We start from the raw sequence: 25,240 nt of genomic DNA, 5'->3' as shown, positions 1-25,240 counted from the left end.
CAAAGTGTAGGAGACGAGGAAGGATGTCCTCGTCTCCTATACCTTGCACATATGCAAATATAATCAATATAAATCGGTTGTCCTCATAAACAAATACTCATACAAATCAGTAGCACTTCTATATACCATAGTTAGAAATCTATAAACTAAAATTATTTGCCAAAGGAATCCAAAAATGCTTTTAGTGCCTATGTGCAAAAATAAGAAGTGACAAAGTGAAATTAGGTAAAATTATTCATTTTTTTATTTGCATAAATTAAAATAACATAATTAAAACAGGAAAAGGTTTGAAGAAAACGGGGAGCTGGAACATACGCTCAATAAATTTGTAATAGATAGCAGCCTGGATATCAATTTGGCATGAATCCAAATGTAAGTAAAAGATTGCCAACATCTTAAAGTGCCCGTCCTAGAATATATATCTCAGTTTCTGCACACTTACAAAATTATTCGCTTTTGAAATTGCTGGCAGTAGGAATCGGGTGCTAAAAACTCTTGCAAAGATATATATGCCACCCATAACCTCAAAGGCCTAACTAGTATCAAAGATAATTCACTAAAGTGGCAAGAAAACATATGGATTCATGCACAGCTCACATGTATTAATAATTAGCCACATGGTGGTGCCCAATTACCATATCAATGATGCAGACAACTATATCAACAACACTATATCTCTAATGATCTATTCAGTGTCCTAGATATCATGCTGTTTAGGCATATTTTAACAAAAAGGCTCATGTCAGACTTGATATACCTCTATGTAATGCAGCCGCTGTTTCAAAAAGTGCCCCGACGCACACGTTTTGCCCTGCTTCTTCATCTCCCCCAGCCAGTTTTGTGTTCCTAACCAGGTCCCATTTTTTAAATCTGCCATGTCACTTTAGGTGGTGATAAACTTGGATGCTTTTTGTGATTGTGAAATATTTTTTTTTCTGTGCCACATTGTACTTTATATTCTTGAGATCTGAGCGGTACAGAGGGAGACAGAGCTGCTTCCTCTTCTTCCTCCTCCAGTGTACATAGAATCTAATACAAATTCAATGGCCATCTGCTATCTGGGTAATATAAATCTCTGTCTTCACCGAAGACAGATTTTACCCCACAATTGAGAATTTCGCAAATGAAATTGTAGTGCACCAGTGTTCACAACATGCAGTAATGAGGCAGTAAACCAAGAAAAGTTCAAGGAAAACTAATTTAATGTCCAAAACAAACAAAATGAACGCACATCTTCCAGATCACAGCCGGCTGGAGGGAGCGAAATGCCCCACTACCATCCTGTAGTTCGTTCCAAAAATAAAAGCCCATGCCAGGTTTTCTTAAATCGCACATCAGAGGACAGAGAAATGGGGTCTCCGATTGCCCCCCGATACTTACCCATGTTCCCCTGTGCTCCTCGTGGTTCCCCATGGGCGCACCATCTTTTTCTGGCAATAAAATGGCGGGCGCATGCGCAGTGTGCCCGCTGGCTGGCACCCAGCAGATCTTTGGGGTCTCAGCTGCTAGGGGTAGCTGAGACCCCAAAGGACATGATTGGGGTCGGTTTTTACCGACCCCTGTTTTGCGATCGCCGGTAATTAAACGTTTACCGGCGACAGCAAAAAATAAAATGCGATCTGTCTGTCATTCTCTGTCCTCTGATATGATCGCACATCAGAGGACAGAGAAATAGGGGGATCGGGGACCCTGTCATACTTACCGGTGTCCCTGGGTCCTCCTGGCCGCCGGCTTCTTCCTCCGGTAAGAAAATGGCAGGCGCATGTGCAGTGCGCCCGCCGTGATCGGCGGGTCCGGCAGAGGAAGATTCTTCCTCTTGTTTCATTTTGGTCACTGTGCTAGATCCTATCACAGTGATTAAAATAAAAAAAAATAGTAAATATCCACCCCTTTTATCACCCCCTTAGTTAGGATGTATTTCCATTTTCCTAATAGGGTTACAGTTGGGCTAAACTGAGTTGGGCTAACGTTACGGTTGGGGCTAGGGTTAGGTTTGGGGCTAAAGTTAGGGCTGGGGCTAAAGTTAGGGTTGGGGCTAAAGTTAGGGTTAGGGTTGGGATTAGGGTTAGGGTTGCCATTAGGGTTAGGTTTGGGATTAGGGTTAGGTTTGGGATTAGGTTTGAGGTTAGGGTTCAGATTAGGATTAGGATTAGGGGTGTGTTGGGCTTAGGGTTTTGATTAGGGTTATGGTTAGGGTTGGGATTAGGGTTAGGGGTGTTTTGGGGTTAGGGTTGGGATTAAGGTTATGGTTAGGGTTGTGATTAGGATTATGGATCGGGTTGGGATTAGGGTTAGGGGTGTGTTGGGGGTTAGGGTTGGAGTTAGAATTGGGGGGTTTCCACTGTTTAGGTACATCAGGGGGTCTCCAAAAGCGACAGCCAATTTTTCGCTCAAAAAGTCAAATGGTGCTCCCTCCCTTCTGAGCTCTGCCGTGCACCTAAACAGTGGTTTGCCCACACATATGGGGAATCGGCGTACTCAGGACTAATTGGACATTATTTGGGGTCCAGTTTCTCCTGTTACCCTGGTGAAATAAAAAAATGGGGGCTAAAAAAATCATTTTTGTGGAAAAAAATGATTTTTTATTTTCACGGCTCTGCGTCAAACTTCTGTGAAGCATTTGGGCGTTCAAAGTGCTCAACACATATCTAGATAAGTTCCTTGGGGGGGTCTAGTTTCCAAAATGGGGTCACTTGTTGGGGATTTCCACTGTTTAGGTACATCTGGGGCTCTGAAAATGCAACATGACACCCGCAGACCATTCCATCAAAGTCTGCATTTTAAAACGTCACTACTTCCCTTCTGAGCCCCGATGTGTGCCCAAACAGTGCCCCCCCCCCCCCCCCACATATGGGATATCGGCGTACTCAGGACAAACTGGACAACAAATTTTGGGGTCCAATTTCTCCTGTTGCCCTTGAGAAAATAAAAAAATTGCGAGCTAAAAAATCATTTTTGAGGAAAAAGGATTTTTTATTTTCACGGCTCTACATTATAAATTTCTGTGAAGCACTTGGGGGTTCAAAGTGCTCACCACACATCTACATAAGTTCCTTAATGGGTCTAGTTTCCAAGATGGGGTCACTTGTGGGGGGCTTCCACTGTTTAGGCACATCAGAGGCTCTCCAAACACGACATGGCTTCCGATCTCAATTCCAGCCAATTCTGCATTGAAAAGTCAAACGGAACTCCTTCTCTTTCAAGCTCTGCCGTGCTCCCAAACAGTGGTTTACCCCCACATATGGGGTATCAGCATATTCAGGAGAAATTGCACAACAAATTTTGTGGTTCATTTTCTCTTTTTACACTTGTGAAAATAAAAAAAATTGGTTCTGAAGTAAAATGTTTGCAGAAAAAAGTTAAATGTTCATTTTTTCCTTTCACATTGTTTCAGTTCCTATAAAGCACGTAAAGGGTTAATAAACTTCTTGAATGTGGTTTTGAGCACCTTGAGGGGTGCAGTTTTTTAGAATGGTGTCAAGTTTTAGTATTTTCTGTCATGTACACCCCTCAAAGTGAATTTAAATATGAGATGGTCCCTATTGTAACTATTTTGTGTGACATATCGCTCTGATTTAAGGGCATAAAAATTCAAAGTTTGAAAATTGCAAAATTGAAACATTTTTCACCATATTTTCGTTGTTTTTATAAATAATCACAAGTAATATCGAAGAAATGTTACCACTAACATGAAGTACAATATGTCATGAAAATTTAGAATCTCAGAATCAGCGGGATCCGTTAAAGCGTTCCAGAGTTCTAACCTCATAAAGTGACAGTGGTCAGAATTGTAAAAATTTACTTGGTCATTAAGTACCAAATTGGCTCTGTCACTAAGGGATTAACCTGTCAGTGTAATTTTACTGTACACTGCACTGAATTGCCGGCTTTTCTAAAGTACATCGGTGCGTATTTCTCGCAAGTCACACTGATGGTCCGTGTGGTGTGCGAGTTTTTCTCTCACCCTTAAGGTACCGTCACACATAACGATTTCGTTAACGATATCGTTGCTTTTTGTGACGTAGCAACGAAATCGTTATGCGTGACAGCGACCAACGATCAGGCCCCTGCTGGGTGATCGTTGGTCGCTGCGAATGATCAGGACCTTTATTTGGTCGTTGATCACCTGCTGTCATCGCTGGATCGGCATGTGTGACGCCGATCCAGCGATGTGTTCACTGGTAGCCAGGGTAAACATCGGGTTACTAAGCGCAGAGCTGCGCTTAGTAACCCAATGTTTACCCTGGTTACCATTGTAAATGTAAAAAAAAAAAACACTACATACTTACATTCCGGTGTCTGTCGCGTCCCCTGGCGTCAGCTTCCCTGCACTGTGTCAGCGGCGGCCGGCCGTAAAGTAGAGCACAACGGTGACGTCACCGCTCTGCTTTACGGCCGGCGCTTACACAGTGCGGGAAGCTGACGCCGGGGGACGTGACAGACACCGGAATGTGAGTATGTAGTGTTTTTTTTTTTTACATTTACAATGGTAACCAGGGTAAACATCGGGTTACTAAGCGCGGCCCTGCGCTTAGTAACCCGATGTTTACCCTGGTTACCCGGGGACCTCGGCATCGTTGGTCGCTGGAGAGCTGTCTGTGTGACAGCTCCCCAGCGACCACACAACGACTTACCAACGATCACGGCCAGGTCGTATCGCTGGTCGTGATCGTTGGTAAATCGTTTAGTGTAACGGTACTTTTAGACTTTCATTGGCGAGTCTATGTGCATCCTGGGGGATACATAGCATCCCTCGCATATAATACCCGTCACTGCCTCACAAAGATTAGACCAGAAAGGGAAAGAAGCAGATTTGTCTTATAAGATATGTTAAATAACTGCTTATTTTCATGTGAACTATTGATTTATGTAATAAAAATTAAAACACCCTTTACATTTTTAAGCTCTTAAATCAATTAGTTATACCACGCAATATCTATTTATATAATTACCTTAAATTGTCTGTAATCCACTTTTGTCTGGACGTCCTCAAATCACACAATCCACCGCGACGCACCAGAAGTACGCCGACCGCCATATTGGAATAACCAAGTGATGGGTATTCCAATATGGCACCCGCTGGTGGTACCAGGCCCTTGTGCAGTACCACCAGCGGGTCATCGCCGATTCCCCCTCGCTGCTGAAACTCCCCTGCCTGAACAGTCAGAGCCAGAGACCTGAAAGACAGAGCGGCACGCAGAGGTGGAACGGGGACATGTTAACCCCTTCATGACCCAGCCTATTTTGACCTTAATGACCTGGCCGTTTCTTGCAATTCTGACCAGTGTCCCTTTATGAGGTAATAACTCAGGAACGCTTCAACGGATCCTAGCGGTTCTGAGATTGTTTTTTCGTGACATATTGGGCTTCATGTTAGTGGTAAATTTAGGTCAATAAATTCTGCGTTTATTTGTGATAAAAACGGAAATTTGGCGAAAATTTTGAAAATTTCGCAATTTTCACATTTTGAATTTTTATTCTGTTAAACCAGAGAGTTATGTGACACAAAATAGTTAATAAATAACATTTCCCACATGTCTACTTTACACCAGCACAATTTTGGAAACAACATTTTTTTTTGCTAGGAAGTTATAAGAGTTAAAATTTGACCAGCGATTTCTCATTTTTACAACGAAATTTACAAAACCATTTTTTTTAGGGACCACCTCACATTTGAAGTCAGTTTGAGGGGTCTATATGGATGAAAATACCCAAAAGTGACACCATTCTAAAAAATGCACCCCTCAAGGTGCTCAAAACCACATTCAAGAAGTTTTTTAACCCTTCAGGTGCTTCACAGCAGCAGAAGCAACATGGAAGGAAAAAATGAACATTTAACTTTTTAGTCACAAAAATTATCTTTTAGCAACATTTTTTTTATTTTCCCAATGGTACAAGGAGAAACTGAACCACGAAAGTTGTTGTCCAATTTGTCCTGAGTACGCTGATACCTCATATGTGGGGGTAAACCACTGTTTGGGCGCACGGCAGGGCTTGGAAGGGAAGGAGCGCCATTTGACTTTTTGAATGAAAAATTGGCTCCACTCTTTAGCGGACACCATGTCACGTTTGGAGAGCCCCCGTGTGCCTAAAAATTGGAGCTCCCCCACACGTGACCCCATTTTGGAAACTAGACGCCCCAAGGAACTTATCTAGATGCATAGTGAGAACTTTGAACCCCCGGGGGCTTCACAAATTGATCCGTAAAAATGAAAAAGTACTTTTTTTTCACAAAAAAATTCTTTTAGCCTCAATTTTTTTCATTTTCACATGGGCAACAGGATAAAATGGATCCTAAAATTTGTTGGGCAATTTCTCATGAGTACACCGATACCTCACATGTGGAGGTAAACCACTGTTTGGGCACATGGTAAGGTTCGGAAGGGAAGGAGCGCCATTTGACTCTTTGAATGAAAAATTATCTCCATTGTTAGCGGACACCATGTCGTGTTTGGAGAGCCCCCGTGTGCCTAAACATTGGAGCTCCCCCACAAATAACCCCATTTTGGAAACTAGACCCCCCAAGGAACTTATCTAGATGCATATTGAGCACTTTAAACCCTCAGGTGCTTCACAAATTGATCTGTAAAAATGAAAAAGTACTTTTTTTTTCACAAAAAAATTCTTTTCGCCTCAGTTTTTCATTTTCACATGGGCAATAGGATAAAATGAATCCTAAAATTTGTTGGGCAATTTCTCCCGAGTACGCCGATACCTCATATGTGGGGGTAAACCACTGTTTGGGCACACGGCAGGGCTCGGAAGGGAAGGCGCGCCATTTGACTTTTTGAATGGAAAATTAGCTCCAATTGTTAGCGGACACCATGTCGCGTTTAGAGAGCCCCTGTGTGCCTATGCATTGGAGCTCCCCCACAAGTGACCCCATTTTGGAAACTAGACCCCCCAAGGAACTTATCTAGATGCATATTGAGCACTTTAAACCCCCAGGTGCTTCACAGAAGTTTATAATGCAGAGCCATGAAAATAAAAAATAATTTTTCTTTCCTCAAAAATGATTTTTAGCCTGGAATTTCCTATTTTGCCAAGGGTAATAGGAGAAATTGGACCGCAAATGTTGTTGTCCAGTTTGTCCTGAGTACGCTGATACCCCATATGTGGGGGTAAACCACTGTTTGGGCGCACGGCAGGGCTCGGAAGGGAAGGCACGCCAATTGGCTTTTTAAATGGAAAATTAGCTCCAATCATTAGCGGACACCATGTCACGTTTGGAGAGCCCCTGTGTGCCTAAACATTGGAGATCCCCCACATATGACCCCATTTTGGAAACTAGACCCCCAAAGGAACTAATCTAGATGTGTGGTGAGGACTTTGAACTTCCAAGTGCTTCACAGAAGTTTATAACGCAGAGCCATGAAAATAAAATAAAAATTTTATTTTCTCTAAAATGATTTTTTAGCCTGCAATTTATTATTTTCCCAAGGGTAACAGGAGAAATTTGACCCCAAAAGTTGTTGTACAGTTTCTCCTGAGTACGCTGATACCCCATATGTGGGGGTAAACCACAGTTTGGGCACATGTCGGGGCTCGGAAGTCAAGTAGTGACATTTTGAAATGCAGACTTTGATGGAATGCTCTGCGGGCGTTACGTTGCGTTTGCAGAGCCCCTGATGTGGCTAAACAGTAGAAACCCCCCACAAGTGACCCCATTTTAGAAACTAGACCCCGAAAGGAACTTATCTAGATGTGAGGTGAGCACTTTGAACCCCCAAGTGCTTCACAGAAGTTTATAACACAGAGCAGTGAAAATAATAAATACGTTTTCTTTCCTCAAAAATAATTTTTTAGCCCAGAATTTTTTATTTTCCCAAGGGTTACAGGAGAAATTGGACCCCAAAAGTTGTTGTCCAGTTTCTCCTGAGTACGCTGATACCCCATATGTGGGGGTAAACCACTGTTTGGGCACACGTCGGGGCTCAGAAGGGAAGTAGTGACTTTTGAAATGCAGACTTTGATGGAATGGTCTGCGGGCGTCACGTTGCGTTTGCAGAGCCCCTGGTGTGCCTAAACAGTAGAAACCCCCCACAAGTGACCCCATTTTGGAAACTAGACCCCCCAAGGAACTTATCTAGATATGTGGTGAGCACTTTGAACCCCCAAGTGCTTCACAGACGTTTACAACGCAGAGCCGTGAAAATAAAAAATCATTTTTCTTTCCTCAAAAATGATGTTTTAGCAAGCAATTTTTTATTTTCTCAAGGGTAACAGGAGAAATTGGACCCCAGTAATTGTTGCCCAGTTTGTCCTGAGTACGCTGATACCCCATATGTGGGGGTAAACCACTGTTTGGGCACATGTCAGGGCTCGGAAGTCAAGTAGTGACGTTTTGAAATGCAGACTTTGATGGAATGGTCTGCGGGCGTCACGTTGCGTTTGCAGAGCCCCTGGTGTGCCTAAACAGTAGAAACCCCCCACAAGTGACCCCATTTTGGAAACTAGACCCCCCCAAGGAACTTATCTAGATATGTGGTGAGCACTTTGAACCCCCAAGTGCTTCACAGACGTTTACAACGCAGAGCCGTGAAAATAAAAAATCATTTTACTTTCCTCAAAAATGATGTTTTAGCAAGCAATTTTTTATTTTCTCAAGGGTAACAGGAGAAATTGGACCCCAGTAATTGTTGCCCAGTTTGTCCTGAGTACACTGATACCCCATATGTGGGGGTAAACCACTGTTTGGGCACACGTCGGGGCTCGGAAGGGAAGGAGCACCATTTGACTTTTTGAATAAAAGATTGGCTGGAATCAATGGTGGCGCCATGTTGCGTTTGGAGACCCCCTGATGTGCCTAAACAGTGGAAACCCCTCAATTCTAACGCCAACACACCCCTAACCCTTATCCCAACTGTAGCCGTAACCCTAACCACAACCCTAACCGCAACACACCCCTAACCACAACCCTAACCCCAACACACCCCTAACCCTAACCACAACCCTAATTCCAACCCAACCCTAACCCTAAGGCTATGTACCCACGTTGCGGATTCGTGTGAGATTTTTCCGCACCATTTTTGAAAAATCCGCGGGTAAAAGGCACTGCGTTTTACCTGCGGATTTACTGCGGATTTCACCTGCGGATTCCTATTGAGGAATAGGTGTAAAACGCTGCGGAATCCGCACACAGAATTGACATGCTGCGGAAAATACAACGCAGCGTTTCCGTGCGGTATTTTCCGCACCATGGGCACAGCGGATTTGGTTTTCCATAGGTTTACATGGTACTGTAAACCTGATGGAACACTGCTGCGGATCCGTAGCGGCCAATCCGCTGCGGATCCGCAGCCAAATCCGCACCGTGTGCACATAGCCTAATTCTAAAGGTATGTGCACACGCTTTGGAAAACGCTGCGGATCCGCAGCAGTTTCCCATGAGTTTACATTTCAATGTAAACCTATGGGAAACAAAAATCGCTGTACACATGCTGCGGAAAAACTGCACGGAAACGCAGCGGTTTACATTCCGCAGCATGTCACTTCTTTCTGCGGATTCCACAGCGGTTTTACAACTGCTCCAATAGAAAATCGCAGTTGTAAAACCGCAGTGAAATGCGCAGAAAAACCGCGGTAAATCTGCCATAAATCCGCAGCGGTTTAGCACTGCGGATTTATCAAATCCGCTGCAGAAAAATCCGCAGAGGACCAGAATACGTGTGCACATACCGAAACCCTAACCCTAACCCTACCCTTAACCCTACCCCTACCCCTAACCCTAACCCTACCCCTAACCCTAACCCTACCCCTACCCCTAACCCTACCCCTACCCCTAACCCTAACCCTACCCCTACCCCTAACCCTACCCCTAACCCTAACCCTAACCCTAGTTCTAACTCCAACCTTAGTGAAAAAAAAAAAAATTCTTTATTTTATTATTGTCCCTATCTATGGGGGACAAATGGGGGGGGTCATTTACTGTTTTTTTATTTTGACCACTGTGATAGATTATATCACAGTGATCAAAATTCACATTGGAACGAATCTGCCGGCCGGCAGATTCGGCGGGCGCACTGCGCATGCGCCCGCCATTTTGGAACATGGCGGCGCTCGGGGAAGAAGACTGACGGACCTCGCCAGGATCGGTAAGTATAAGGGGGGGAGATCAGGGCACAGGGGGGGGAGATCGGGGCACGGGGGGGCGTCGGAGCACGGGGGGGGAGGGATCGGAGCATGGGGGAGAGTGATCGGTGTGCGGGCGGGTGGATCGGTGTGCAGGGGGGGGGGATCGGTGTGCAGGGGGGGTGGTTCGGAGCACGGGGGGGGATCGGAGTGCGGGGGGGTTTGATTGGAGCACGGGGGGGTGTGATTGGAGCACGGGGGAGCGGACAGGAGGACGGGGGAGCGGAGCACAGGACGGAGGGGAGCGGACCACCGATCGGGGGGCTGGGGGGGGCGATCGGAGGGGTGGGGTGGGGGCACATTAGTATTTCCAGCCATGGCCGATGATATTGCAGCATCGGCCATGGCTGGATTGTAATATTTCACCATTTTTTTAGGTGAAATATTACAAATCGCTCTGATTGGCAGTTTCACTTTCAACAGCCAATCAGAGCGATCGTAGCCACGAGGGGGTGAAGCCACCCCCCCTGGGCTAAACTACCACTCCCCCTGTCCCTGCAGATCGGGTGAAATGGGAGTTAACCCTTTCACCCGGCCTGCAGGGACGCGATCTTTCTGTGACACAGCATATGCGTCACAGGTCGGATTGGCACCGACTTTCATGACGCATACGCTGTGTCACAGGTCGGGAAGGGGTTAATATCGCAAGTGCCGGGGACCTGAGCCAGCGGCGACTCTGGCACCTGACCCCCATAGCACGCCGGTGTCCCCTACTGCTCAGGCCCCTGCCACTCTGCGCCCAGCGACGAGAGGTGAGTATGTCTTTTTTTTTTTTTTTTTATCGCAGCAGCAGTATACGGGGCATATTATGCTATGGAGCATCTTATGGGGACCATCAACCCTTATGGAGCAGCATACGGGGCATATTAGATGGGAGCAGCACATGACCGGATGGGGGCGCAGGATGGGAACAGCACATTACAGAACGGGAGCAGCACATGACAGAAAGGGGGCGCAGGATGGGAGCAGCACATGACAGGATGGGAGCAGCACAGTCACCACCCTCCCAATGCGATAGCATCGGGCCTCCATCTAGTGGTTAATAAATATGCATTTATCTTATTTCTACTTTAAGTCACCAGTATTTTTCCAACTTCACATTTTATATTTTCAACATCCTTTTATATATTTTTTGGATGACAGAAGGTTTACAAGTTTGGCAACATGTTCTAATATGTTCAGTTGAATTTACAAAAGCATTTTTTGGGGGTAACAAATTAATTTGAGGGGCCTAGATATTAGAAAATGGCACTTTCATAATATCATAAACTAGATTCAGGAAATAGCACAAAGTGAAATGCAAACATTTTATTTTTTAACTAGAATATTGATGCAGCCCCAATTTTTTTATTGTCACAAAGGATAATAGGAAACAACTGGAACTTACAAATTATTTTCCTACTTCTCCTGAATTTGACAACCCCCTATATACGGTTGTACACTACTATCTGGGCACATGGCAGGGCTTAGAAGGGAAGGAGCGCCCTTTAGTTATTGTAATGCATATTTTACTGAAATAGTTTGCAGGCAGAATGTAATGCTGGCACTGTGCGTGGTCACCTGGTAGCTCAAAAGGTGGCTACCATAAAGGCTTGCCTCTGGTTACTCTAGTTTCTAGATCCCAGGGATTGCCATGGCATTTAACCTGCACACATGAATCTGGACTTCTAAGGACACCTGGGGACACAGAGTTAGCTGCTGTTCTGCGAGAAAATGCAAGGAGAATAATTAGGTAGCCAGGTCAGAACCAGGAGGACAAATAAAATATAAAATCAGAAGACTAAAGAGTAGTCAGTAAACAGGCCAGGGTCACAACAGGAAACAAACACACAAGCCAGGAGCTGAGCATAGAGGATTGAACCTAAGGAGAACAAAGCTATATCTGTCAGCTTCTGGCAATATGCTTCAAGCTTTAGTAGGGTGTGGTGCTTTCCAATTGGCTGAAGAAGGGAACTGATTACTTCAGCTGGACAGCACACACAACCACACTACCAGACTGGATAGTACTACTGGTCCCAGCCTCTCTAATGTTAGTGGCTTGACAGAGTCTGCACCGCTCAGAGCTTCTGGTTCTGACGTCTCCTCCGTCACCAGTGCCTCTCGCATAATGAATAATCTCTGGTGACAGAAGCAGACATCGCAGAAGCAGATCCCAGAGGAGATGTAACACACCATATGCAGAAGCCCTAATATGACAGAATGGCAAAAAACAGAGGAGTAGAAATCCCCCTAAAATGACTCTATTTTGGACATCATAATCCTCAGTGAATTCATCAGTAGTAGTGACAATTTTGATTCCACAGGCACTTTCCAGAAATTAGTACACAGTGGATGTTGCAGAGTGAAAATAGTGCCCAGCTTCTGCTCACTACAGCAATGCCAAATACATGGATGCTATATGTGGTTTGGGCACACTGTAAAGCTCAGAATCGGGGGAAAGATTTCACTTTGGGAGAGCGGATATTTCTGTATTGGTTTACGGAAGCCATGTTGCTTTTCAAGAGCCTTTGAGAAAGTAATCAGGTGGAAACCTCTGTTTTTTTTTTCACTGACAGATGATGGACCTAAGTGGAGACCGGCCATCTTTACTGAAATTTTAAGTAAAAATGTTAAAAAATATAAATTTTAAGGATATTTTATTAAAAAATAATTGGTTTTATTCATCGCAGATGATGGTGAAAGGAGATCAGACGGACAGGTGACCTCTTCAATTTTTAAATCGGATGTTTTTGAGATACCACAGGATACAATTGAAGTGAATGCTATTTCTCCAGATATACCATCATTCCTTCACTGCAAAGATGAATCATCTGATCTTTTGAAACAAGTCCTAACTTCTAATTTATTACCAACTACCAACAAGAAAAAAAGTCACAAAAGAGATACTAAAAACCGAACTGCTCCAAAGGAAATTAAGCAATTATCGCATTCAGAATATGGAAAAAGTTTTCCTCTCGAAGCGTCGTTAGTTAAAAAATTTTGTTTAAAAATTCACACAGGGGAGAATGCATTTTGTTGTTACAAGTGTGGGAAATATTTTAAACAGAAATCAACTCTTGTTAGGCATGAGAAAATTCATACTGGGGAGAAGCCACATTCATGTTCAGAATGTGGAAAATGTTTTATACAGAAATCATCTCTTGTTACACACCAGAAAAGTCACAAAGGGGAGAAGCCATATCCATGTTCAGAATGTGGGAAGTGTTTTGCATATAAATCATCTCTTGCTAGACATCAAAGCATTCACACAGGGGAGAAGCCATATTCATGTCCTGAATGTGGGAAATGTTTTGTACATAAATCACTTCTTGTTGTACACCAGAGATGTCACACAGGGGAGAAGCCATATTCATGTTCAGAATGTGGGAAATGTTTTTCATGTAAATCACATCTTGCTGCACATCAAAGAATTCATAAACGGGATAGGGCATATTCATGTTCAGAATGTGGGAAACATTTTTTCTGTAAATCAATTCTTGTTGGTCACCAGAGAATACACACAGGGGTGAAGCCTTTTTTGTGTTCAGAATGTGGAAAATGTTTTGTACATAAATCATCTCTTGTTAAGCACCAGAGAAGTCACAAAGGGGAAAAGTCATATTTATGTTCTGAATGTGGGAAGTGTTTTTCATATGAATCATCTCTTGTTAGACATCAAAGCTTTCACACAGGGGAGAAGCCATATTCATGTCCAGAATGTGGGAAATTTTTTGTACATAAATCTCTACTTGTTGCACACCAGAGATATCACACAGGGGAGAAGCCATATTCATGTTCAGAATGTGGGAAATGTTTTTCATGTAAATCACATCTTGTTACACATCAAAAAATTCACACAGGGGAGAAGCCATATTCATGTTCTGAATGTGGAAAATGTTTTGTAAATAATTCACGGCTTGTTTTACACCAGAGATATCACACAGGGAAAAAGCCTTTTTCATGTTTAGAATGTGGAAAATGTTTTGTACATAAATCATCTCTTGTTAAACACCATAGAAGTCACAAAGGGGAGAAGCCATATTCATGTTCAGAATGTGGGAAATGTTTTGCACATAAATCATCTCTTGTTATACATCAAAAAATTCACACAGGGGAGAAGCCATATTCATGTTCTGAATGTGGGAAATGTTTTGTAAATAATTCACGGCTTGTTTTACACCAGAGATATCACACAGGGAAAAGGCCTTTTTCATGTTTAGAATGTGGAAAATGTTTTGTATTCAAATCAGCTCTTGTTACACATCAGAGAACTCACACAGGGGAGAAGCCATATTCATGTTCAGAGTGTGAAAAATGTTTTACACAGAAATCAAGTCTTACTATTCATCAGAGAACTCACACAGGGGAGAAACTATATTTTTGTTCAGAATGTGGAAAATATTTTAACCGGAAATCAAATTTTGTTAGTCATCAGAGAGTTCACACAAGAAAAAGGCCTTTTTCATGTTCAGAATGTGGGAAAAATTTTACAGATAAAGCAAATCTTAACTCGCATCAGATAATTCACACAGGGAAGAAGCCTTTTTGATGTTCATAATGTGGGAAATGTTTTAGCCAAAAATGGCACCTTCTTAAAGGGAATCTGTCACTTCATTGTTTGCATATAAGCTGCGGCCACCGCCATTAGGGGTTTATCTACAGCATTCTGTAATGCTGTAGATAAGCCCCCAGATGTAACCTGAAAGATAAGAAAAACAAGTTAGATTATACTCACCCAGGGGTGTTCCGGTGCGGTCCGGGTTTGATGGGCGTCGCAGGTCCGGGTCCAGCGCCTCCCATCTACATACAATCTCGTCAGCCTCCTTGCTTCGTGTTGCGGTTCCTGCGCAGGCGTACTTATTTGCCCTGTTGAGGGCAGAGTAAAGTACTGCAGTGTGCAGGCGCTTGGCCTCTCTGAGCTTTCCTGGCGCCTGCGCAATGCAGTACATCGATCTGCCATCAACAGGGCAGAGAATTACGCCTGCGCATGAGCCGCGACAGAAGCAAGGAAGAGGATGTCATCACACGAAGATTGGCAGACCCGGACATGTGACGCCCATCGGTCCCAGACCGCACTGGACCGTCCCTGGGTGAGTATAATCTAACTTGTTTTTCTTATCTTTCAGGTTACATCGGGGGCTTATCTACAGCATTACAGAATGCTGTAGATAAGCCCCTAATGGCAGTGGCCACAGCTTATATGCGAAAAATGAGGTGACAGATTCCCTTTAAACATCAAAAATCCTACATGGAGAGAAGCCATTATTATACATAGAATGTAAGAAATGATTTACTTGAAAATCCTATTTTGTTGACTATAAGAAAAAAACTCTTAGGTAGAAACTATATATTTTATTGACAATTTGTAAAAAAAACATATAACAGACAGTAGTATAATTACACAAGACAGGGACAAAATCTTGGTAATAAGTAAGTTCCTCTTACTGTCGGAACGCAGCTTCCTGTGATGGAGGAGAACGCTGAGGCAGTTTCCTTCCCAATCAGTGAGAGAGCTGCTTTCTCTCTTCCTGCCCAACACTAATCTATGTAATCCTTGCAGAGCAGGAGAGGAAGCTGCTAAACCAAGGCATTACATCTTGAGTGAGTAGCTGAAGGATCTTCCACTCAACTAGCTTCAGGACTTGTCAAGTCATGGGATCAATCACATAATCTGGATGGAACTGCAAAATGGGTTACTGCTGTAACTATGCCACTCACTTGGGTTCGATCTGGGGTATCACAGTAACCGTTTCTATATAAAGGCCTGCTGGTTTATTTCAGTCCTCATAAACCACAGGAGAAATTATATACAGTCTTGGTCTGGCATAAAGTAAGAAGTCCATGCAATTTTGCTAGTTAGCCCGCCTGGTTTAGGGTCCAGCTTCTTAGTCCTTTAGCAAAGGCTCTCAGTCCAGGAGATCTGCACATCTGCATACACACTGCCATATGTGAGACAAACTGCTCTGAATTTACAAAGTGAACCACACCCGGGGGTGGAAATATGGTGAGCAGCCTTGCTCCCAACTCCTCAGCTTCTCATAATTAATGTGTCAGAGCCGATAAACCCTTTTTAGTCCTATATGTAATAAAGCAATACTCCAAGTTTGTCTCCCAACCATTAGGTATCCGACAGCTACCTTACAATGTAAAAACAGTTTGTGTGTATGTAAATGTGTCTACGTAGCAGAGCTGAGTGTGCATATACTTTCCAGCAGTGTTGTGTATTTTTGAGCTGCTGATTAACCCCTTAGTGACAGCCAATTTTAAACATAACCAAACCTAATTTTTCTATGTTAATGTTTGTTAATGGTAAATTTAAGTCAATAAGTATCTTGGTTTTTTTGTGAAAATATCTGAAATATGAAAAATTAGCGATTTTCAACGTTGAATGTATATATTAAACTAGGAGAAAATTAAACCTAAAGTGTGTTGCTCAATTTCTCGTGAATGTGGACCATTTTTGACCTGAATGTGGTAAAAAAAAACCTGCTGTTTGGGCTCATGGCAGGGCTCGGAAGGGAAGAAGCACTATTTGGTATTTGGAGTAGATTTGTCTGGAATACATTGCAGACATCATGTCCTATTTGCAGAGCCCCTGAGATACCAAAACAGCAGAAACCCAATAAGTGACTCCATTTTGGAAAGCAGAGTTAGCAGACCCATCAAGGAGTTCATCTAGGGCTTGTTAAGCATTTTGAACCCATTGGTGCTTCACAGAACTTTTTAAAATGTGGATGTGAAAATGAAAGTTACTTTTTTTCCGCTAAAATGTTTTAGCACCAAATTTGTAATTTTCACAATGAATAATAGGATAAAAAAGACCCCAGATTTTGTTGTGCAAATTCCCCCGACCACAATGGTACCCACATATGTGATCAAAAACTGCTGTTGGGGCACATCACAGGGCTTGGAAAGGAACGAGCGCTATTTAATTTTTAGATTGTAACTTTCGCTAGAATAGATTGTGAATGCCATGTCACACTTGCAGACCCCCTGGCATGTCAAAACTCTCTCGTAATGAGAGAAAATGGACCCCATAATTTGTTATGCAATTGTTTCTGAACTTGGCAGTGCCCCATATGTGGTTGTACAATACTGTTTGAACACACCGCATAGATCGTATGGGAAGGAACGCTACTTTGCTTAGAAAGCAAGTTTCCGTTTGAAAAAATTGTAAGCTTCATTAACCGAGCACCTGAGATGCCAGAGCAGACGACCCCCCCCCCCCCACACACACACACACACAACCACACACACACACCTTATATTGGAAAATGTACTACTTAAGGAATTCATTTGGGGATATAGTGTATATTTTGATCCCACAGTTGCCTCAGAATTACGTAACAATGGGACATGGAAATCTAACATATTAGTAGTAAAATTATTTTTGTATTAGCTGCAAATTTGTCAAATTTTTACAAGGGTTAGTAGGTGAACCTGGCCCCCCACAATTTGTTGCACATTGTCTATTGAATGTGATGATGCTACTGTTAGGTTACACGTCAGGAGAAGGAAGAAGCGCTTTAGCGAAATATGTATAGGTATATATGTGTGACTAGCAGGAATTTAACATCTGTCCTGAGACTGCAGGTCTCACAGGGGTCATATGTTATCCTGAGAAAAGTCTACTGTCTCCAATCTCGCCAAGGGGTCTGGCTAAGAACCAGGAAGGTGAAACGTTTCACACCTTCAGCTCTTTTGAAGGGAGATGTCAATTACAGCCTGACACTATCTGTGAGAAAGTTACACAGAGAATTTCAGAGGAAATAATATATTCATTGGTGGAGTGGCCATGGTCCAATGAAAAACAAGCAATTCTAATATCAACGTGAGAGGCTGGTTGTCACCATAATGTAAAATACCATGGTCTGAGGGATTTTTGAACATGTGACCATGGTTCTAGACACATGCTGCAGCTTCAACCCCCCTTCCCTTCCACCCCCACTGCATTTGCTGGATAGACACAAAGCCCTATGGCAGAGACACTGTGTAACTTGAAACTCCAGTGTGGGGCTCTGATCCCCCTCCTCCTCCTCAAAGCCAGGAATGTATGTACGAATCCGTTGTCTAAACCCATGTGCTTGCTGTATGTGGGGGAGATATTAAAGAAGCCATAATGCGACGCCAGTGTATGATAGAAATATGACAGACACATATTTGGAACGTGCTTTGATAGCGCTTCGCTATGCATTTTTTGCTAAATTCAGGCACCAAAAAAAACAAATGGATTTCTCCTGAACAGAATGGCATAGCTAGTCCGAGATTGGAATAATTAGAAAGCCAATTTCAATATAAGATGAGTGATATGTGTGCTGTGATTCTGCTAGGTTCTCAAGCCCAGTTATGATTATTATAAGTTTTCTTACCACAATGTCACAAGCCCAGATGTATACGTTTACTGCACTCGGCCCAGCCTTCATTCTTGCCTGGGACTCTGCTGCAGCAAAGACCCTCAATGCATTGTGACTAGTGATGAGCGAATATACTCGTTACTCGAGATTTCTCGAGCATGCTCAGGGGTCCTCCGAGTATTTTTTAGTGCTCGGAGTTTTAGTTTTTCTTGCTGCACCTGAATGATTTACATCTGTTAGCCAGCATAAGTACATGTGGGGATTCCCTAGCAACCAGGCAACCCCCACATGTACGTACCTATGCTGGCAATCAGATGTAAATCATTCAGCTGCGGCAACAAAAACTAAAACTCCGAGCACTAAAAAATACTCGGAGGACGCATGCTCGAGAAATCTCGAGTAACGAGTATATTCGCTCATCACTAATTGTGACGTCTGGCTCCTCCCACAAGCATGGTTAGCCTCGCGTGATCTAAGCAATATGTGTCAGTGTTCATTTCTGTTTTAATCCCCTTTTTTTATTTGTAGCTGCAATGTACATACAAATTGTCTCCTTTATAATATCTTTTTTTATACTTTGTAAACACTGCCTAATTTTTTTATGGAGTAAAATATATAATTGCTAGCTTGTCTCTCTGCTCTATAACAAACTGTGTGTCCTCTGAGGTGAATTACGCTACTGATTTGGGGTTGGCTCCGGACCCGTTAACATTTGTTGAAAATCGGAGCTGGTGGCAGCATACTTTGTTCTGTGCGATTGGGAAGCTTTCTAGCGATGGCAGCTTTGTTAATTATTGTTCCCACCTGAGTGGGAGTAGTTCAACGCCCTCGCTGCAGTGAGCCCAATAGCCAGAACATAGCAGGCAGCCTTTGCTGGCGACTAATTACCCCAGGTGCAGTACCTAATCTGACCTGAGGGTAAGGGGGGCACCAGAGAGCTGCAAGTTCCAAACCAGAACTGGGAAGTGGGATATAGATAAATCCCCTTCAGAAGGAACTAGGGGCAATCAAACAACCCCGGTTCAAGAAAAATTGGTGTGAGTAGTGGGGACGATAAAGATATCCTCCCCGGGATCCCTGACATATTGCTGGGATCCGTGATATAGTGTTGGCAGCACTGTGTGAACCGTGAAATATTGGTGGCAGAGCGGTGGGATAACAGCATTAGTGATCTGGTTTGAGCAATCATTCCTCTCACTAAAAACTTGCACAGTTCTTGCAAGGACATACCGTGTGTACTTGCGATTACCCCCTACCCTTCTCTTTGTTTTTCTATCCTATCTTTTATTTGGCAATGATAAACGTAAGAGGAGAAGGCTGGTATAAGCAGCATAACATGGACATTCTTATTGCCCTCTGCGAGTTGATGCAGATTGACGCCACGGGCAAAAATCAACTGGTCGCGGCTCTGGTGCAACAGGAAATCGCTCAGCGCCCAGCAGACGCAGAAGCCGGCCCAAGCGAAAATAGGGCTGCAGCAGAGATCCCACAACTGAAAGCCGGCCCTACCAGCAACCAGGGCGAATTGGCCCCCCACTTGCTGGCGGCCTTGGAACAACTCCCTGCTGGCGACCGTGATTGACGTCTGCAGCTGATTCAGCAATAACGGCAGGAAGCCCAACCTGAGCTGGAGGCGGAGAGAGCCCGGCAGGAGGCCCAAGCGGAGCAGGAGGACCAGCTGCAGTTAGCTCGACTCCAAGTGCAGGGGTCATCCCAGTCCAGCGGTGAGCCCAACAGCGCTCAGACCCCTAAACCCGGCCAGAGTACTTTCCTGTGATGGAAAAGGATGGGGACTTTAACATTTTTCTGCGGGCCTTTGAGAAAGCCTGCAGACGGTACTGGCTACCTGCAAACCAATGGGCCCAGGGCTAAAAGGCAAAGCTCTGGAGGCGTTTGCTTCTCTCCCGCCAGACCATGATGATGACTATGTGGCCATACATCAGGCCCTGATAACCAAGTACCAGCTCACACCTATGGTTTACCGTAGAAAGTTCCGGAACCACCAACGTGGTCCACACAACACCTACGGCGATGTGGTGCATGGACTCAGGACCCACTTTTACCAGTGGATCCAAGGACTGTCAGTGACCACCTTAGAGCAGCTGGGAGACCTGATGATCAAAGACCAATTTCTACATCTCTGCCCAGCTGAGGTGCAACAGTTCGTGATGGACAGAGAGCCCTAGGATGTGACTAAAGCAGCGCAGATTGCCGATGCCTATGAGGCCAACTGTAAATAAGAAGTTCAGAAGCCAGTCACCACCAGCTGAAGAGGGGGTAAGCCTGCAACCAACACCAGTACCCCTGCCAGCCAACACAACAGAGGCCCTATCCTCGTTGTCAACAGCACCAGACCTACCACCGATCTTCGCCATTTTTTTCCTGCAAATGGACTGGTCATATCAGCGCCAATTGTCCATAGAAGCAGAAGAACCAGCCAAGGCCGCAGGGCCTAATGCAGCAGTTCTTTTGGTGGGTGGGGCGGTTGGGAGGGTGTGTGACATCGTGTAGCACATCACCTTGGGGGGGCCATGTTGCTACAGGCCTCAAGGACACCGGGGCTGAACAAACCCTCATCCAACCCAAACTTACAGCCCCTGAAGAGATCATTCTGGGGAAAACCCTGACTGTCACCGAGATTGGGGACATCCGCTGTCCCCAGCCAATGGCCCTGGTGTATATAGATTGGGGTGCCTGGAGCGGGGTGAAAGAAGTGGGGCTGTCCGATAACTTGCCCACTGATGTTTTATTGGGGACTGATTTGGGGAGGATGGTTGCATACTATGTCCCGGACTCCCCTCCCCGATCGAATGCTGATGATAGCAATGGGAAATTGCATGTGTTACCTGACAATGCTTTACCGGGTAATGATGTACTTGATAATAATTTTTCTGAAAATGCCGAGGGTGATAGCGACAATCTAATGAACATGTGCATGTGTCACCTGATAACCATTTGTTTTCTAGGAATGATGTGTTCACAGGTGCAGGAGTGCTCAGCCATGTCACTCTGAAGGGTGGGATGGCTGAGGAATCACAGAAGCAAGCGATGGTGCTCAGGGAAATGGCAAGATGCATGGGAACCGTGAGGAAGGTGATGCCGTGCAACTGACCAGTGCCACAGACGAAGGTAACTTCCCCATAAGTAGCACTGCTCCTGGAATGTTGGGAGTGCATGAGGAGGTAGTACCCATTGTAGCAGCGGCTGATGGGTCAGCCTACGTAGCCTACGTAGCTGCTGTCACCTGCAGTCAGAGTGCCCAGAACGCAGGTAATGTTCTGCCTTCTGGACCCTCCTCAGTCACAGGCGTGACTGAACCAGAGATGGACCCAGAGCAGGTCCCAGAGCGATCCCGTGGGAAGGGGACCCTGACGTCGCTTCTGGCTCCCCCTAGTCAGGAGTTCCAGGCCGCTTTGCACTCAGATGCGAGCCTGGAGAGTTTGAGACACCTCACCGAGACGCCCACCTCCGTGTCTGATAAGGAGAGGGTGTTCTGGGAACAAGGGAGGTTGTACCAATAGACAGTACCCGGAAAATCGCAAATGGAGTGGTTGAAGGAAAGACAGCTGGTTGTCCCGTACCAATTCAGGGGCGAGTTGTTGCGGATTGCTTATGAGATCCCACACGCTGGACACTTGGGGATCAGCAAAACTAAGGCCCAGCTGTCTCAACACTTCTATTGGCCCAAGATGGGGACAGATGTGACTACCTACTGCCTCTCCTGTATCATCTGCCAAAGAGTCGGGAAGGCGAGGCCTGCTCTTAAGGCTCCCCTTATCCCTTTGCCAGTGATAGAGGAGCCTTTCCAGAGGATCGCGGTAGACATTGTGGGCTCGCTGGCCATCCCCAGCAGCTCTGGAAAGCAATACATCCTTACTGTGGTAGACTATGCTACCCGGTACCCAGAGGCAGTGGCTCTGTCCTCAACTAGGGCAGATAAGGTGGCGGATGCACTGTTGGCTATCTTTTCACGGGTAGGATTTCTCAGGGAGATGCTTACCGATCAAGGGACCCAATTCATGTCTCGCCTAATGGAGGCTCTCTGTAAGAGGATGCAGGTGAAGCATCTGGAATCGAGCGTATCACCCACAGGTCAATAGCTTGTGTGAGCACTTCAATGCTACCCTCAAACAGATGCTACGCATGCTGGTTGAGACCCAAGGATGCCAATGGGAGCGGTACCTACCACACCTGCTATTCGCTTACTGAGAGGTTCCGCAAGCCTCGATGGTGTTCTCCCCCTTCGAGCTCCTCTACAGCAGGCGAGTCCTGGTACCCCTTGGGTTGGTAAGGGAATCCTGGGAATAGGAGCCAAACCTTTCTGAAGTGTCCTTAGTGGAGTATGTCATGCGCTTCCGTGACAAAATGCAGACCTTGGTGCATGACAACATGACGCAGGCTCAGGCTGACCAAAAGCACTGGTATGACCAGAACACCTGGGAGCGGACCTATCACGTGGGTTAAAAGGTATGGGTGGTGGTCCCCGTACCAAAGGATCAGCTTCAGGCAGCCTGGGAAGGCCCGAACATCGTCACCAACAGCTCAACTCAGTCACCTACTTGGTCACGCTTGACCACGCTTGGGGTAGGCAAAAGGCCTTTCACGTCAACATAATGAAGGCTCATCACGAATGTGAACCTTACGTCCTACCGGTCTGCAGCCTGCCCGAAGACTCGCTCCTGGACATGCTGATCCAAGCCAAGGCCGGTGGGTCCATGAGGACATGGAGGTAAGCGCCTCGCTAACCGAACCCCAGCGGTTGCAGTTGCGTACCAAGCTGGAACCCTTCTGGGCCATGTTCTCCAACCGACCTGGAAGAACTGAGTTAGTGGTCCACGAGGTGGACACTGGAAATCATGCCCCACTATGGCGAACACCCTATCCGATCTCCGACGATGTGCAGCAGGTTATGTGCCAGGAGAATGATGAGATGATACAGCTGGGGGTGATTCAAAGGTCAAAGAGCGTGTGGGCCTCACCTGTAGTTCTCGTGCCGAAGTAGGATCGGACCACCCAGTTCTGCGTGGACTACAGGGGGCTTAACGCCATCACAGCCTTTAACGCGCACCCAATGCCACGCATCGAGGAGCTGCTTGAGAGGTTAGCATGCGCAGAATATCTGACCATTATGGAGCTGAGTCTAGCATACTGGCAGATTCCTTTGAGCCCCGAGGAGCAGGAGAAGTCCGCCTTTATCACACCCTTCGAACTGTACAAGTCCACGGTCATGCCCTTCAGCATGAAGAATGCCCCTGTTACTTTCCAGCGGATGGTCAACCACCTGCTTCAGGGACTGGAGAAGTACGTGGTGGCATACCTGGATGACATTACCATCATCAGTTCTTCCTGGCGTGAACACCTGCAGCATCTTGAGGAGGTGCTCAGGCGAATTCACCGAGCCGGTCTGACCATCAAGCCGGGAAAATGCCAGATGGGCATGAGTGAGGTCCACTACCTGGGGCAGCGGGTAGGCGGGGGCTCCATACAGCCAGAACCTGGGAAAGTGGACACGATAGTGTCCTAGCCCACCCCCAGGACCAAGAAACAGGTGATGTCCATCCTGGGCACAGAATTGTACTATAGGCGCTTCTTACAGCACTATAGTAGCCTGGCAAACCCCTTGATGGACCTCACCAGGAAGAGGCCACCCCACATAGTCGACTGGACCGACGGCTGTGAGGGGGCCTTCCAGGCTTTGAAAATGGCACTGTGCCACGCTCCTGTGTTGAAAGCAGTCGATCGGTCTTGGTGTTAACAGACGCCAGCAAGTTGGGCCTCAGTTCTGTGCTCAGCCAGGTCAACTTGGGTAACCAAGAGCACCCCGTGTTGTTCCTGAGCCGGAAGCTTCTGCCGAGGGAAGTGGCCTATTCCACCGTTGAGAAGGAGTGCCTGGCCATAGTCTGGGCCCTGCAAAACTAGCAGTCCTACTTGTATGGTCGCACCTTCACTGTGGTGATCAACCGCAACCCTCTGCGCTGGCTACATGCCTTGTGTGGAACCAACGGAAGGTTGCTACTCTGGAGCCTTTCCCTCCAGCAGTACGACTTTATCATTGAACACAAAACAGGCATGGAACATGGCAATTCAGATGGGTTGTCCCGCCAGGGTGAGCCTGCTTGATGTGTGCATGGAGGAGTACCGACAGGTTCTGCCTCCGTAACGCAATCCAAAAGGGAAGATGTCACGATAATGTAAAATACCATGGTCTGAAGGATTTTTGCACATGTGACCATGGTCCTAGACACATGCTGCAGCTTCAACCCCCTTTCCCTTCCACCCCCACTACATTCGCTGGTATAGACACAAAGCCCTATGGCAGAGACACTTTAACTTGAAACTCCAGTGTGGGGCTCTGATCCCCCTCCTCCTCCTCAAAGCCAGGAATGTGTGTACGAATACTTTGTCTAAACCCATGTGCTTGCTGTATGTGGGGGAGATATCAAAGAAGCCATAATGCGACGCCAGTGTATGATAGAAATATGACAGATACATATTTATAACGTGCTTTGATAGAGCTTCGCTACAGCGCCTTTTGCTAAATTCAAGCACTAAAAGAACCCGAGAAATGGATTTCTCCTGAACAGAATAGAATAGCTATTCCGAGTTTGGAATCATTAGAAAGCCAATTTCAAGATGAGTGATATGTGTGCCGTGATTCTGCTAGGTTCTCAAGGCCAGTTATGTTTATTATAAGTTTTCTTACCAAAATGTGCACCCTGGCAGCTAGGGGAGGGTTAAGGTAAAACAGCCCCTTTAGTTTTGTCACAAGACCAGAA

At 45.4% G+C, this 25,240-nt stretch overlaps 1 protein-coding gene across 1 annotated transcript in view; it reads left to right on the top strand.

The window, feature by feature from the left end:
• The window catches only part of LOC138666547 (zinc finger protein 729-like), a 93,003-nt gene that overhangs the window by 33,983 nt on the left and 33,780 nt on the right, over positions 1 to 25,240 (top strand). The window contains exons 6-9 of the mRNA XM_069754754.1: positions 12,801 to 14,649; positions 21,431 to 21,557; positions 23,125 to 23,193; positions 23,467 to 23,931. Coding sequence (XP_069610855.1) covers positions 12,801 to 14,649; positions 21,431 to 21,557; positions 23,125 to 23,193; positions 23,467 to 23,931 — 2,510 coding nt within the window. The remainder of the gene's footprint in view (positions 1 to 12,800; positions 14,650 to 21,430; positions 21,558 to 23,124; positions 23,194 to 23,466; positions 23,932 to 25,240) is intronic.

This window comes from Ranitomeya imitator, chromosome 2, assembly GCF_032444005.1.
Source record: "Ranitomeya imitator isolate aRanImi1 chromosome 2, aRanImi1.pri, whole genome shotgun sequence".
Lineage (NCBI taxonomy): Eukaryota > Metazoa > Chordata > Amphibia > Anura > Dendrobatidae > Ranitomeya > Ranitomeya imitator.
Note: the sequence above shows the minus strand (reverse complement) of the source record. Positions and strands in the feature narration are given on the sequence as shown.